The sequence below is a fragment of the Dendrobates tinctorius genome, unplaced genomic scaffold (assembly GCF_039654945.1).
Source record: "Dendrobates tinctorius isolate UK_male_01 unplaced genomic scaffold, ASM3965494v1 ptg000063l, whole genome shotgun sequence".
NCBI classification, from domain to species: Eukaryota; Metazoa; Chordata; class Amphibia; order Anura; family Dendrobatidae; genus Dendrobates; species Dendrobates tinctorius.
In genome coordinates, this window is record NW_027361731.1 from 32227299 (window position 1) to 32242373 (window position 15075).

A 15075-nucleotide genomic window follows, 5' to 3' on the forward strand; every position below is an offset into this window, starting at 1 on the left:
TCCACCAATATTATATGTTTTTTACTTATGTAATGAGAACGGTGGAGATGGCAGGATTAGAGCTGATCATAGATGGGACTTCTCCATCTGTCTGTGACTTTTACAATATTTGTTTCCAGTTGAAGATCTGACCTATATTAATAGTACCAGGGAATATGTATAAAATAATAAATCTCCTTATATGTTTCCCTTATTATCTCCAGTAATTGTATTATTACACAGGATTCTTATGATGTGACATCGGCTCATCTTCTCATTCAGGTCTCTACAATATCGGATCCTCTCAGTGAAGATCTTCTACAAAAGAGAATTTTCCTGATTTACCCATCAAAGATGGATATGGACAGAGACAAGATGGTGGAGAGGATATTACACCTCACCCTAGAGATCCTCTTCTGTCTCACTGGAGAGGTGAGAGATTCTGATGATGTCACATTACATCATTCTTATCTATGGGAATAACAGATGGACAGAACTGGAGAGGTGAGGACTCTGGGAATGTCTGTAGTGAGATTTATTAATGTGTCTCTCCATAACCAGGATTACACAGTGGTGAAGAAGACCTCTAGTGATCGCTGTCAGGACCCTGTGTCTGAGGGATGTGGAAGACCCCTGAGCCCAAGCATGGGGCCTCCACCTCACCCCCTGTTCCATGAGGATATCAATGACCAGAAGATCCAAGAACTTATCTACAAGATGATTGAGCTGCTGACTGGAGAGGTGACACTGCTGGGAATGCTGGGACATTGTACAGTAACACTATGAAGGGATCGGGGGATGACGGTATCATTGTATGTGTCAGGTTCCTATAGGGTTTCAGGATGTGGCTATCTATTTCTCCATGGAGGAGTGGGAGTATTTAGAAGGACACAGAGATCTGTACAAGAACGTCATAATGGAGGTTTCCCAGCCCCTCACATCACAAGGTAATAGACAGGACTAAATACACACGACCTATAATTATCTGTATGTAGAGAATGAATTCAGTCCCTGTATGTGTTTCCTCCAGATCTATCCAGTAAGAGGACAACACCAGAGAGATGTCCCCATCCTCTTCTTCCACAGGACTGTAAACAAGAAGATCCCAATGCTCCTCAGGATCATCAGGTAGATGGAGTGAAGGTGTCAGGAGATCTCCCCTATGATGTGTAGACGACTGTGAAGGTCTTATGCTCAGTCTTGTTTTATCCACCAGTATTATATGTTTTATACTTGTGTAATGAGAACGGTGGAGATGGCAGGATTAGAGCTGATCATAGATGGGACTTCTCCATCTGTCTGTGACATTTACAATATTTGTTTCAGGGTGAAGATCTGACCCATATTAATACTACAGAGACATATGTGAGAGATGATGAGTGGTGTAAAGAGGAGATTCCCACATATGACTACCCAGGTGAGTAGTAACCACTAAATGCAGAGAAGTCACAGATTCCTCTCAGTCACCGGCTGTGGCTGCTTTATCGGTGATGTAGTCTAGCCGTATTACCATGGTCACCATTTTGCCTCTAGACATTCTCCTCCACCCAAAACTGTTCAAATGACTTTGGGCCTTGAAAACCCTTTTCTATAGAACTTACAACCTGGAGGATCCACCTACCCCCTAGGATTAGGAGATGCTGACCGTTACCTGCCCAGATCTGTAACCTATAAAGCCAAATGACAGCGTACGTAGAATGTGCTGACAGGTTAGGAAATCAGTTGAAGAAAAATATTATGATGGGCCTGTAAGAGAAAGCGGAGGGTAATGATGCTGTTCGCTTCCTAGAACCCTGAGATCTTATCAGATGAATCTTCTGTCCCTTCTGTGCTGCTGAATGTCTCATGGTCCCTACAAGACCAGGTCCAGTCTTTCTGCTCAAATTTCACTTATATGATCGAGAACATTAAAGGGGTTGTCCGGGCTTTTCACATAATCTCAGTACATATCTGGGCTGCAGAATTATGACAATAAGTAATTTACTTTCTGTCACTAGTTTGCATGGTTTTCTAGATATTCTGACCAAAACACGTCCAAGGGGGGGGTGTGTTATGGCATTGAAATGAGAACTAGTCGTAACCTTCTACTTTACTCCAAACATGCCCTCTATAGCAACAACCCCACCCTCCATAGCTACAGGCCCTCCCCGTCCACATGAAGCAGCCCTCATCACATAGTAACGAATTCTTCCCCTCCAGCAGCCTCAGTGCAGAGAGAAGAGAGCTGCTCCTTCCCCAGACACACACTGAACAGTTATCTATGGAAAGTGAAACTAGTGAGGAGGGAAAATCATCCTGTATTCTGGGCCACTCCATGATTACAATGCATAACTCATTATCAGTAATTCCTTCCCTCACTGTCCCAGGCTGCTGGCAGCAGTGAGAACAGACTGTGTGATGGCCAGTGATGGGGGTCTGCAGCTTCTAATATGCACAGGGGATGGCAGTCACTGATGTAATCTGTTATGTGACAAATAGTGTTGAGCATTCCGATACCGCAAGTATCGGGTATCGGCCGATATTAGCGGTATCGGAATTCCGATACTGACTTCCGATACTTTTGTAATATCGGATTCCGGAATCGGAATCGGAAGTTCCCATCATGCTATGAGCCTGCTTGCTTTGATTAAGCCAATGGGAATCCTCCGAAGTGTGGGCACATCCTGTTAGGCATGTAGGCATGTTAACTATTGGCATGGCTGTGATTGGCTGCCGAAATGATGTCATGATGCACTATAAAAGCCACCGCAGCCGCCATTTCTGGTTCACTCTGCTGTGAATTCAGTTAGGGACAGGCTGCTGTAGAAGACTGTGAGGGACAGTTAGAAATAGCGATTCCACCAAACATCTAGTGCTTTACCCAGGCTACATAAACCACCACTGTAGCCTTCTTTGCCCTAGCAGCAGTGTTCACAGCTGTCTGCAAGGGCTGTGTGAGTGCAGCTCAAGCTGTGGAGTGGGTCCTGCAGCCACATCAGGCTGTAGGCCACCCAGTGTGATCACTGCTGCCTCATACATCTTTTAATTTTTGAGCTGCATTTTTTACATAATTTCAATCTAGTGTGCTTCCATCCGTATCCATATACGTTGGTTGCAAACACTAGTAGTAGACAGCGGAGCCTTTCTGCAGCCTTTCAGTGCTAGTGTCCACTTTGCTGCACTGTTCACGGCTGTCTGAGAGGTCTCTGACTGTGTGTGAGTGCAGCTCACGCTGAGTAGTGTGTCCTGCAGCTATGTCTGGTTGTAGGACGCTCAGCGTGTCACTGCCTCACACATTTTTCTTTTATTGCAGCTCATTTTTTCTTCTATTAGTGTGCATCCATCCGTCTCCATCTACGATGGTTGCAAACACTATATAGGAGTACACAGTGGAGCCTTTCTACAGCCTGTCAGTGCCAGTGCCCACTTAGCTGCACAGTTCACGGCTGTCTGAGAGGTCTCTGACTGTGTGTGAGTGCAGCTCACGCAGAGTAGAGTGTCCTGCAGCTACGTCTGGTTGTAGGACGCTCAACGTGCGTCACTGCCTCACACATATTTGTCTTTGAGTGCAGCTCATTTTTTCTTCTCCTATTAGTGTGCATCCATCCGTATCCATCAACATTGGTTGGTTGCAAACACTATATAGGAGTAGATAAAGGAGCCTTTTTTTCTGGCCTGTGCCCTGCCGGCGCAGCCAGATTAGTATTACCCAATTTTTTTGGAGCCTCATCTTTTGCATTGTAGGTTACCTGCCTGCATTGTAATAGCTCCAAAAAGTTGGTGATACTATCAGTTTCAATTCTTTGTTCACATACTTTGAGTTTGTTTCCAACAAAGAAACCACAAAAAAAGTTCACCAAACACTACATTTGGAACTTGTGTAGGCCACATCAGCTCCTATTAAAGTGTAGTCCACACACACACACTTCATAAAATTAGTGTTTCTTGTACCTGTAACCAGCTGTTCAGGAATAAGCACACTAAGGCCCCCCTTTGTACTTTTCTGCCTATCTTAAGCAGTCTGGCAAGATGAAGAAGGCAGGGAGTAAGGCGCGTGGGCGTGGGCGTGGAGTTTCAGCAGGGAGAGGACGTGGGGATTCTGCAGGGAGAGGACGTGGGGATTCTGCAGGTAGAGGACGTGGGGATTCTGGGCCTGCTGCGGGCACCAGTGGATCAGCATCCCCCAGTTTTAGCAGGCAACAGTCCTTTATGCGCAGCTTTGTAGGACCTCAACGTACCCCACTGCAGCTGCGGGAGGAACAAATTGAAGCCGTTGTCGGATGGATGGCAGCTAACGCATCGACTTCAATTACTTCCACAGCCTCTCAGGACCAGAGCACCGAAGAGCAACCATCTGTCTCTTCACCACCTGCCAAAGTGCCCAGGCAGTCAGAGAGACATGGAGAGGAGCCATCACAGTCTCTACTTCTGTTCTCGGAATCTGTTGGCTTGGAAAGAGGGGGCCAGCCAAGCAGCATTCCTGAATGTGAAGAAGAGGGAGTATGTAGTGATGCGCAACTTCTTTGTCCCTCTGAATCTGAAGAGGCGAGTGGGCCAGTGCCTATGGTCAGCACACCTCAGTACGCATCAGATGATGACGAGACTCAGTTGCCACTTTCTGGTGCGTACGGTGCTGGCGAGACAACCCCGGAGAAGCAGCTGTTTGAAGAGGGGAGGGAAGATGATGAGGTCCTTGACCCATCATGGCGTGAGGAACAGGAAGGTGGTGGGAGCAGCTCGGAGGAAGAGATTCCCCTACCGGCCAAAACAGGAGGCAGAGGGAGGGGGAAGACTTGGTTGCCTGTACCCTCCACTTCGGCACCCGTTAGGAGCATTCCTCATTCCAAAGGCAAAACGGGCGCTCCCAAGAGTTGCAGTGCGTGGTCCTTTTTTGACACAGTTGCAGATGACATTTGCTTTGTCAAATGCAAGCTGTGTCATCAGATAGTCAAAAGAGGGAGAAATGTCAGCAACCTCAATACCACAAATATGTGAAAACATGTGCGCACCAAGCACGAGTTGGAGTTGCAGAGACACCCTGAAGACGTAGGCCAACGTACAGCACCACCTACCACCTCTTCAGTTCGTGTTGGGGCCTCTTCCTCCAGCTCACACACTGCTGGTTCGGCTTCCTCACAGGATCGCCAAGGAAGAACCTCTGCCACTGTTGTCCAGAGACCCTGTCATATTCCACCCATAGCAGCACGTTCCCATCCATCACAGCCATCGGTAGCACAGGCATGGGATAAAAGGCGCCCTTACTCGGCAAACCATCCCCGAGCACAGTCTCTGAATGCTGGCATTGCCAAACTTCTGGCAGTTGAAATGCTGTCATTCAGGCTGGTGGACACTGACACCTTCCGGGACTTAATGGCATTGGCAGTCCCCCAATACAACGTGCCCAGCCGCTTTTATTTCAGCAGGCGAGCCGTCCCTGCCCTGCAGAAACATGTTGAGGGCAAAATAAAACATGCGCTACTAAACGCCGTTAGTAGCAAGGTCCACCTGACCACCGATGCGTGGACCAGTAACCATGGACAGGGACGATACCTTTCCCTCACTGCCCACTAGGTCAATGTTGTGGAGCCGGGTACAGATCTGGAGAGTGGCGCTGTACGTGTTCTTCCAACGCCACGGATTGTAGGACTCCAGTCTGTACACATAGACTCCTCCTCCTACTCAAGTTCCTCAGAAACAGCAGAGCAGGAGCCTGTTACGACCGATATGAGCACAGCCGTGGCCAAACGTCAACAGGCTGTACTCAAATTAATTTCTTTGGGGAATCGAAGCCACACAGCGCAGGAGCTCTGGAATGCTATCAAGCTGGAGAGCGATGTGTGGTTTGGGCCAGCGAATCTCCAGCCGGGCTTGGTAGTGTGTGACAATGGCCGAAATCTGGTGGCAGCTCTTGGCCTAGGCAACCTCACACACATCCCATGTCTGGCACATGTGCTTAACTTGGTCGTGCAGAGCTTTCTGAGGGACTATCTGGATCTTGATGCACTGTTGCACAAGGTCCGCATAGAGTGCGCTCACTTGCGGCGTTCCAGCACGGCAAGATCGCGCCTCGCTGCTCTGCAGCGACGATTTGGCCTTCCGGAACATCGCATCATATGTGACCTACCCACCTGGTGGAATTCAACGTTACATATGTTGGAGCGGTTGTGTGAGCAGCAGGCAGCAGTCATGGAGTACCAGCTGCATCAGGCGCAAACAAGTCGCACTGTGCGCCGTTCACACTTCAGCACCATTGAGTGGGCCTCTATGAAGGACATCTGCCTCGTTTTGCGTGCCTTCGATGAATCCACGAGGATGGCGAGTGCAGATGATGCACTAGTCAGCATGACTGTCCCCCTTATCTGCCTGCTTCAACAAACACTGCAAGCACTAAGGGATGAGGTTTCGGAAGAGGTGGAGGATGAGGAATCCCAAATGCCATCTGCTTCTGGACAGTCTGCGCTACGTGTTTCCTCACAAAGGCCTAGGCAGGGGACACTTTGTGAGGAGGATGAGGAGGAGTCGATGGAGGAGGAAGACATCTCTCCAGAGGAGGGAGGTACACAAACCTCTACTCAGTATGTACAGCGAGGGTGGGGTGATGCAGAGCAGGCTGAGGTCACGCCTCAAACAGGGGACAGCGGTTCTTTGGCAGTTGGGAGTCTGCAGCACATGGTTGATTTCATGCTGCAGTGCCTGAGAAACGACCGCCGCATCGCCCACATTCTCGTCTCGGCTGATTATTGGGTGTACACCCTCCTAGATCCTCTCTACCGGGACAGCGTACAAAGGCTCATACCAACGTTGAACCGGGAGCGTAAACTGCGGGAGTACGAAGAGTCACTGGTGCAGTCCATAATGTTTTCCATTCCACCCGACAGCATTGTTGCTAGTGCTTTACAAAGCAGCTCTGTGCGTCGAGGCAGTGGAGGAAACTCTGCACAAAGAGGGAGCAGAGGCAGCGCCGCAGCACAAGGCAAGACCACTATGGCCCAAATGTGGCAAAGTTTTGTGTGTCCACCACAATTGTCTACACCATCAGCGACGCCTCGAGTCAGCAGGAGGCAACGCTTCCGTCAGATGGTGTCAGACTACATGTCATGCCCTGTCACTGTACTCCCAGATGGCTCTTCCCCCTTCAAGTTTTGGGTCTCTAAGCTGGATACATGGCCAGAGCTTAGCCAGTATGCATTGGAGGTGCTGGCTTGCCCTGCTGCCAGTGTATTATCGGAACGTGTCTTTAGTGCCGCAGGTGGTGTACTAACAGACCGTCGCACGCGACTATCTTCCGATAATGTTGACCGGCTGACTTTTCTGAAAATGAACAAGGCCTGGATCTCCAAAGACTTTGCCATTCCTCTTACACACTAAATTAGTGGTTGGCAACTGTATCCAGGTCTGCTGGTGTGTTCATTTTTCTACCACCTGAACTATAATCCCTGTGCTTCAACACAGCCAGTTGTCGCTCAGATGTGTCGTCTGCACAGAGAAACACACTAGCTCCTGTGTTAGTGGGGTTCAGTAACGCCAGCTGATCCCCTGCTGTGTGGACGGCAAAGTCACCAGCTCCATCAACATTCAAACCACTACTGATTTTTAACCGTGCCCAACTTAGGTCTCTGGCTCCACTGTCTCTACTATTTCCCCTGACCTCCAACCCCGCCATCTACATCTCTGAAGTGGCGTCAGCACAATCTACACTTGTTCCTGTGGCTCAGTCCCATCAGTTTATCCCCTGATGTGTGTCCGGCAAGGTCTCCTGCTCTGTCCACATTCCCATAACCAGTAGTGGGAATGAGGACAGAGCTGGCGAACTTGCCGGACAAACATCAGGGGATCAACTGACGGGACTGAGCACCAGTAACACAGGAATAAGTGTAGATTGTGCTGACGCCACTTCAGAGATGTAGCTGGCGGGGTTGGAGGCCAGGGTAAATAGTAGAGACAGTGGAGCCAGAGGCCTAAGTGGAGCATGGTTAGAATCAGTAGTAGTCAACAACCTCCATAAAAACCGCTGCCCATTGGCCTCTGCATGCGGCATGCGTAATCCTGGGCTCCAACAGCGTCAGTTGGTGTTCAGAAGTGTCGTCTCCACAGAGCCAAACACATTCGTTCGAGTGTTAGTGGGGTTCAGCACTGCCAGCTGTTCCCCTGCTGTGGAGATGGCAAGTCTCCTGCTGCCTACACCTGCCAAAATCCAGTAGGCCCCAGCCTGCTCCACGCCTGATCCTGGGCTCCAACAGCGTCAGTTGGTGTTCAGAAGTGTCATCTCCACAGAGCCAAACACATTCGTTCGAGTGTTAGTGGGGTTCAGCACTGCCAGCTGTTCCCCTGCTGTGGAGATGGCAAGTCTCCTGCTGCCTTCACCTGCCAAAAGCAACAGGCCCCAGCCTGCTCCTCACCTAATCCTGGGCTCCAACAGCGTCAGTTGGTGTTCAGAAGTGTCGTCTCCACAGAGCCAAACACATTCGTTCAAGTGTTAGTGGGGTTCAGCACTGCCAGCTGTTCCCCTGCTGTGGAGATGGCAAGTCTCCTGCTGCCTTCACCTGCCAAAAGCAACAGGCCCCAGCCTGCTCCTCGCCTAATCCTGGGCTCCAACAGCGTCAGTTGGTGTTCAGAAGTGTCGTCTCCACAGAGCCAAACACATTCGTTCAAGTGTTAGTGGGGTTCAGCACTGCCAGCTGTTCCCCTGCTGTGGAGATGGCAAGTCTCCTGCTGCCTTCACCTGCCAAAAGCAACAGGCCCCAGCCTGCTCCTCGCCTAATCCTGGGCTCCAACAGCGTCAGTTGGTGTTCAGAAGTGTCATCTCCACAGAGCCAAACACATTCGTTCGAGTGTTAGTGGGGTTCAGCACTGCCAGCTGTTCCCCTGCTGTGGAGATGGCAAGTCTCCTGCTGCCTACACCTGCCAAAATCCAGTAGGCCCCAGCCTGCTCCACGCCTGATCCTGGGCTCCAACAGCGTCAGTTGGTGTTCAGAAGTGTCATCTCCACAGAGCCAAACACATTCGTTCGAGTGTTAGTGGGGTTCAGCACTGCCAGCTGTTCCCCTGCTGTGGAGATGGCAAGTCTCCTGCTGCCTTCACCTGCCAAAAGCAACAGGCCCCAGCCTGCTCCTCGCCTAATCCTGGGCTCCAACAGCGTCAGTTGGTGTTCAGAAGTGTCGTCTCCACAGAGCCAAACACATTCGTTCGAGTGTTAGTGGGGTTCAGCACTGCCAGCTGTTCCCCTGCTGTGGAGATGGCAAGTCTCCTGCTGCCTACACCTGCCAAAATCCAGTAGGCCCCAGCCTGCTCCACGCCTGATCCTGGGCTCCAACAGCGTCAGTTGGTGTTCAGAAGTGTCATCTCCACAGAGCCAAACACATTCGTTCAAGTGTTAGTGGGGTTCAGCACTGCCAGCTGTTCCCCTGCTGTGGAGATGGCAAGTCTCATGCTGACTTCACCTGCCAAAAGCAACAGGCCCCAGCCTGCTCCTCGCCTAATCCTGGGCTCCAACAGCGTCAGTTGGTGTTCAGAAGTGTCATCTCCTCAGAGCCAAACACATTCGTTCGAGTGTTAGTGGGGTTCAGCACTGCCAACTTTTCCCCTGCTGTGGAGATGGCAGTCTCTCCTGCTGTCTCCGCATTCCAAAGACAGTAGGCCTCTGCCTACACCCTCCTATTTCCTGGGCTTCAACACAGCCAGTTGTAGCTCGGAAGTGCCGTCCACACGGAAAGAGACACTTGCTCCCGTGTCTCAGTGGGGTTCAGTAACGTCAGCTGATCCCCTGCTGTGTGGATGGCAGTCTCTCCTGCTGTCACCACATTCCAAATACAGTAGGCCTCTGCCTACACCCTCCTATTTCCTGGGCTTCAACACAGCCAGTTGTAGCTCGGAAGTGCCGTCCACACGGAAAGAGACACTTGCTCCCGTGTCTCAGTGGGGTTCAGTAACGTCAGCTGATCCCCTGCTGTGTGGATGGCAGTCTCTCCTGCTGTCACCACATTCCAAATACAGTAGGCCTCTGCCTACACCCTCCTATTTCCTGGGCTTCAACACAGCCAGTTGTAGCTCGGAAGTGCCGTCCACACGGAAAGAGATACTTGCTCCCGTGTCTCAGTGGGGTTCAGTAACGTCAGCTGATCCCCTGCTGTGTGGATGGCAGTCTCTCCTGCTGTCTCCACATTCCAAATACAGTAGGCCTCTGCCTACACCCTCCTATTTCCTGGGCTTCAACACAGCCAGTTGTAGCTCGGAAGTGCCGTCCACACGGAAAGAGACACTTGCTCCCGTGTCTCAGTGGGGTTCAGTAACGTCAGCTGATCCCCTGCTGTGTGGATGGCAGTCTCTCCTGCTGTCTCCACATTCCAAATACAGTAGGCCTCTGCCTACACCCTCCTATTTCCTGGGCTTCAACACAGCCAGTTGTAGCTCGGAAGTGCCGTCCACACGGAAAGAGACACTTGCTCCCGTGTATCAGTGGGGTTCAGTAACGTCAGCTGATCCCCTGCTGTGTGGATGGCAGTCTCTCCTGCTGTCTCCACATTCCAAATACAGTAGGCCTCTGCCTACACCCTCCTATTTCCTGGGCTTCAACACAGCCAGTTGTAGCTCGGAAGTGCCGTCCACACGGAAAGAGACACTTGCTCCCGTGTCTCAGTGGGGTTCAGTAACGTCAGCTGATCCCCTGCTGTGTGGATGGCAATCTCTCCTGCTGTCTCCACATTCCAAATACAGTAGGCCTCTGCCTACACCCTCCTATTTCCTGGGCTTCAACACAGCCAGTTGTAGCTCGGAAGTGCCGTCCACACGGAAAGAGACACTTGCTCCCGTGTCTCAGTGGGGTTCAGTAACGTCAGCTGATCCCCTGCTGTGTGGATGGCAGTCTCTCCTGCTGTCTCCACATTCCAAATACAGTAGGCCTCTGCCTACACCCTCCTATTTCCTGGGCTTCAACACAGCCAGTTGTAGCTCGGAAGTGCCGTCCACACGGAAAGAGACACTTGCTCCCGTGTCTCAGTGGGGTTCAGTAACGTCAGCTGATCCCCTGCTGTGTGGATGGCAGTCTCTTCTGCTGTCACCACATTCCAAATACAGTAGGCCTCTGCCTACACCCTCCTATTTCCTGGGCTTCAACACAGCCAGTTGTAGCTCGGAAGTGCCGTCCACACGGAAAGAGACACTTGCTCCCGTGTCTCAGTGGGGTTCAGTAACGTCAGCTGATCCCCTGCTGTGTGGATGGCAGTCTCTCCTGCTGTCTCCACATTCCAAATACAGTAGGCCTCTGCCTACACCCTCCTATTTCCTGGGCTTCAACACAGCCAGTTGTAGCTCGGAAGTGCCGTCCACACGGAAAGAGATACTTGCTCCCGTGTCTCAGTGGGGTTCAGTAACGTCAGCTGATCCCCTGCTGTGTGGATGGCAGTCTCTCCTGCTGTCTCCACATTCCAAATACAGTAGGCCTCTGCCTACACCCTCCTATTTCCTGTGCTTCAACACAGCTAGTTGTAGCTCGGAAGTGCCGTCCACACGGAAAGAGACACTTGCTCCCGTGTCTCAGTGGGGTTCAGTAACGTCAGCTGATCCCCTGCTGTGTGGATGGCAGTCTCTCCTGCTGTCTCCACATTCCAAATACAGTAGGCCTCTGCCTACACCCTCCTATTTCCTGGGCTTCAACACAGCCAGTTGTAGCTCGGAAGTGCCGTCCACACGGAAAGAGACACTTGCTCCCGTGTCTCAGTGGGGTTCAGTAACGTCAGCTGATCCCCTGCTGTGTGGATGGCAGTCTCTCCCGCTGTCTCCACATTCCAAATACAGTAGGCCTCTGCCTACACTCTCCTATTTCCTGGGCTTCAACACAGCCAGTTGTAGCTCGGAAGTGCCGTCCACACGGAAAGAGACACTTGCTCCCGTGTCTCAGTGGGGTTCAGTAACGTCAGCTGATCCCCTGCTGTGTGGATGGCAAAGTCTCCTGCTGCCTACACAGTCGTACCACTACTGATTTTTAACCGTGCTCCAATTAGGCCTGTGGCTCCACTGTCTCTCGTATTTCCCCTGTCCTCCAACCCTGCCAGTTACAGCTCCGAAGTGGCGTCTGCACAATCCACACTTGTTCCTGTGTTACAGGTGTTCAGTCCGGTCAGTTAATCCCCTGATGTGTGTCCGGCAATGTCGCCTGCTCTGTCCACATTCCCATAACTAGTTCAGTAACGTCAGCTGATCCCCTGCTCTAGTTATGGGAATGTGGACAGAGCAGGCGACATTGCCGGACACACATCAGGGGATTAACTGACCGGACTGAACACCTGTTACACAGGAACAAGTGTGGATTGTGCAGACGCCACTTCGGAGCTGTAACTGGCGGGGTTGGAGGACAGGGGAAATACGAAAATCAGTGAAGCCACAGGCCTAAGTGGAGCTTGGTTAAAATTAGTAGAAGTCTACAACCGATCTTAAAATTTCTTCAATGCAGCCTCAGCCTGCTCCGTGCTTGTCCCTGGGCTTCAACACAGCCAGTTGTTGCTCGGAAGTGCCGTCTTCACAGAGTAAAACACTAGCTCCTGTGTTTGTGGGGTTCAGTAACGTCAGCTGTTCCCCTGCTGTTTTGATGACAATCTGTCCTGCTGCCTCCCAATTGACAGCACATCAGGCCTCAGCCTGCTAAGTGCTTGTCCCTGGGCTCCAACATCGCCAGTTGCTGCTCATAACTGACTTTGGCACGGGTACTCACTCCTGCCCAGCTTGGTTCCAGCCCTGCCTGCTGTTTCCGGGAAGTGTCAATGTCAGTTTGCCACCCCAAGTTGCCATGTCGTGTTGCGGTTGGGTTAGCCGAGGCTAGGGTGCCAGCAGTTTAGGTGCTTCCTATGTGGACTGCGGGTTCTGGTAAGAAAGGCTTGTTCCGTAGTGCCAGTAGGACAAGCACCCCCTGTAGGACTGTGTGATTCGGTAACTGCGGCCAGCTTGCGGCATGCCAACTTTGCTTTTCAGGGGTAACTTCTGCTACCCCTCCGGGTTCCAGCACTGTCAGCTGGTTCTCGTCAGAGCCTTTGGCCTAGGTGCCTCCATCTCGGTATCCGAGTTCCGGCAACGTCTGCTGGTCCTTGGTAGTGCTTTGTAGCACAGGTACCTCCTGCTTAGTAACCGGGTTCCAGCACGGTCAGCTGGTCCTCGTTTGTGCCATTGGCTCTTATTCCTTCTGCTGCCCCTCCGGGTGCCAGCACTGTCAGCTGGTCCTCGCTATTTCCATTTTCTCTTGCAGCTTATGCTACCTCTCCGGGTTCCAGCACCGTCAGCTGGTTCTCGTCAGAGCCTTTGGCCTAGGTGCCTCCATCTCGGTATCCGAGTTCCGGCAACGTCTGCTGGTCCTTGGTAGTGCTTTGTAGCACAGGTACCTCCTGCTTAGTAACCGGGTTCCAGCACCGTCAGCTGGTCCTCGGTTGTGCCATTGGCTCTTATTCCTTCTGCTGCCCCTCCGGGTGCCAGCACTGTCAGCTGGTCCTCGCTATTTCCATTTGCTCTTGCAGCTTATGCTACCCCTCCGGGTTCCAGCACCATCAGCTGGTTCTCATCAGAGCCTTTGGCCTAGGTGCCTCCATCTCGGTATCCGAGTTCCGGCAACGTCTGCTGGTCCGTGGTAGTGCATTGTAGCACAGGTACCTCCTGCTTAGTAACCGGGTTCCAGCACCGTCAGCTGGTCCTCGGTAGTGCCATTGGCTCTTGTTCCTTCTGCTGCCCCTCCGGGTGCCAGTACCGTTAGCTGGTTCAAGAGGACAAAGAACAGGAAGACAACCACCAAGATGCAGAACAACAAGAGAGAGAAGACAAAGAAGCATAAAAAAACAAAGCAGAAGAACATTAAGCATAAGACTAATACTCTGAGCAAATGATATTATCTTATTTATAAGCAGAAGAAGACTAAGCAGTGTATGGGGGTGAGTCCGTTCCTCCTCGTGGTGCCCCTGGAAAAGGCCTGCTGCTGCAGGCCAAACTGAACGCGGACAAATCCTGTTGTAAATCTTTTGTGACAGGCAGAACGGAAGGTGTAAACTTCTAACTTTTCTAGATAACAACTACAGGAATGCCTGACACAAACAGGAAGAAGATGAAGAAGTTGAATATGTAGAATAATAATTGTTGAATAAGAAGAATATGAAGAATGTAAGAAAAGGAAGAAGAAGAAGAATGTAAAAAAAGGAAGTAGAAGAATTTAAAAAAAGGAAGAAGAAGAATGTAAAAAAAGGAATAAGAAGAAGAATGTAAAAAAAGGAAGTAGAAGAATGTAAAAAAAGGAAGAAGAAGAAGAATGTAAAAAAAGGAATAATAATAAGAAGAAGAAGGTAAAAAAAGGAAGAAGAATAAGAAAGAAGAAGAAAGAAGAAAGAAGAAGAAGACACACATGTCTGGCAAAATATAAATGAGGCTAACATAGTCAATATCTTTGTAACTCCTAACGTCTTTAAAAAAAAAGTTTAATTCCTGCTATTCCATTTGATTGGGCTAAACCTCTATGGCTTTAATGTCTCCTCCACCTCCCACAATACATTCTACATTATTCTTAGTTGTTTTTCTTCATGTAGAATTAACCTACAAGGAAAGAAAGGGTTTTTTTTAATTCCGATATTTTGGCCCCATTGACTTGCATTGGTTCCCGGTATCGGAATCGGCGATACCGATACTTTTTTTTAAGATTGGCCGATCCATTCCGATCCGATATTTTCAAGTATCGGCTGGTATCGCTCAACTCTAGTGACAAAGCTTCTGCTGTGTGGATGGATACCATGTTTTGGCATAGGTGGTTTCCTTCATTGGAGACTGCCCTTCCCGTGGTTGTTCCTTCCCGGGGAAAGACCTGGCTAGTAATTGCCTGCGTTGAGAAACATGTGATGGTGTCTCCGCGGCTGTTGATTTGCAGGAGATGTGTTGGCATGGCTCCAGCCCTGGTTTCATGGATTCACTTCATGTCATAAAATACATTATGCTTTTGATCCTAAGGAATTCAGATTACTGCACAATCTCTCCTGAAATGGGGAGCAATATTATTTTCTCTAATCTTCTCCTCAGGATTCATAGTGGCTCCAATGATCCACCATAAATGAGGGAAACTCTGGTTTACTGTTGTTGGGGATGTAAAATATTTTTTAT

General features: G+C 50.3%; 1 protein-coding gene across 3 annotated transcripts in view; it reads left to right on the plus strand.

Moving 5' to 3' along the window:
* The window catches only part of LOC141094104 (uncharacterized), a 66152-nt gene that overhangs the window by 39762 nt on the left and 11315 nt on the right, over positions 1–15075 (plus strand). For all 3 annotated transcript variants that reach the window (XM_073579831.1, XM_073579833.1, XM_073579832.1), the window contains exons 7-11: positions 262–411; positions 541–720; positions 803–926; positions 1010–1107; positions 1306–1396. In XM_073579831.1, coding sequence (XP_073435932.1) covers positions 262–411; positions 541–720; positions 803–926; positions 1010–1107; positions 1306–1396 — 643 coding nt within the window. The remainder of the gene's footprint in view (positions 1–261; positions 412–540; positions 721–802; positions 927–1009; positions 1108–1305; positions 1397–15075) is intronic.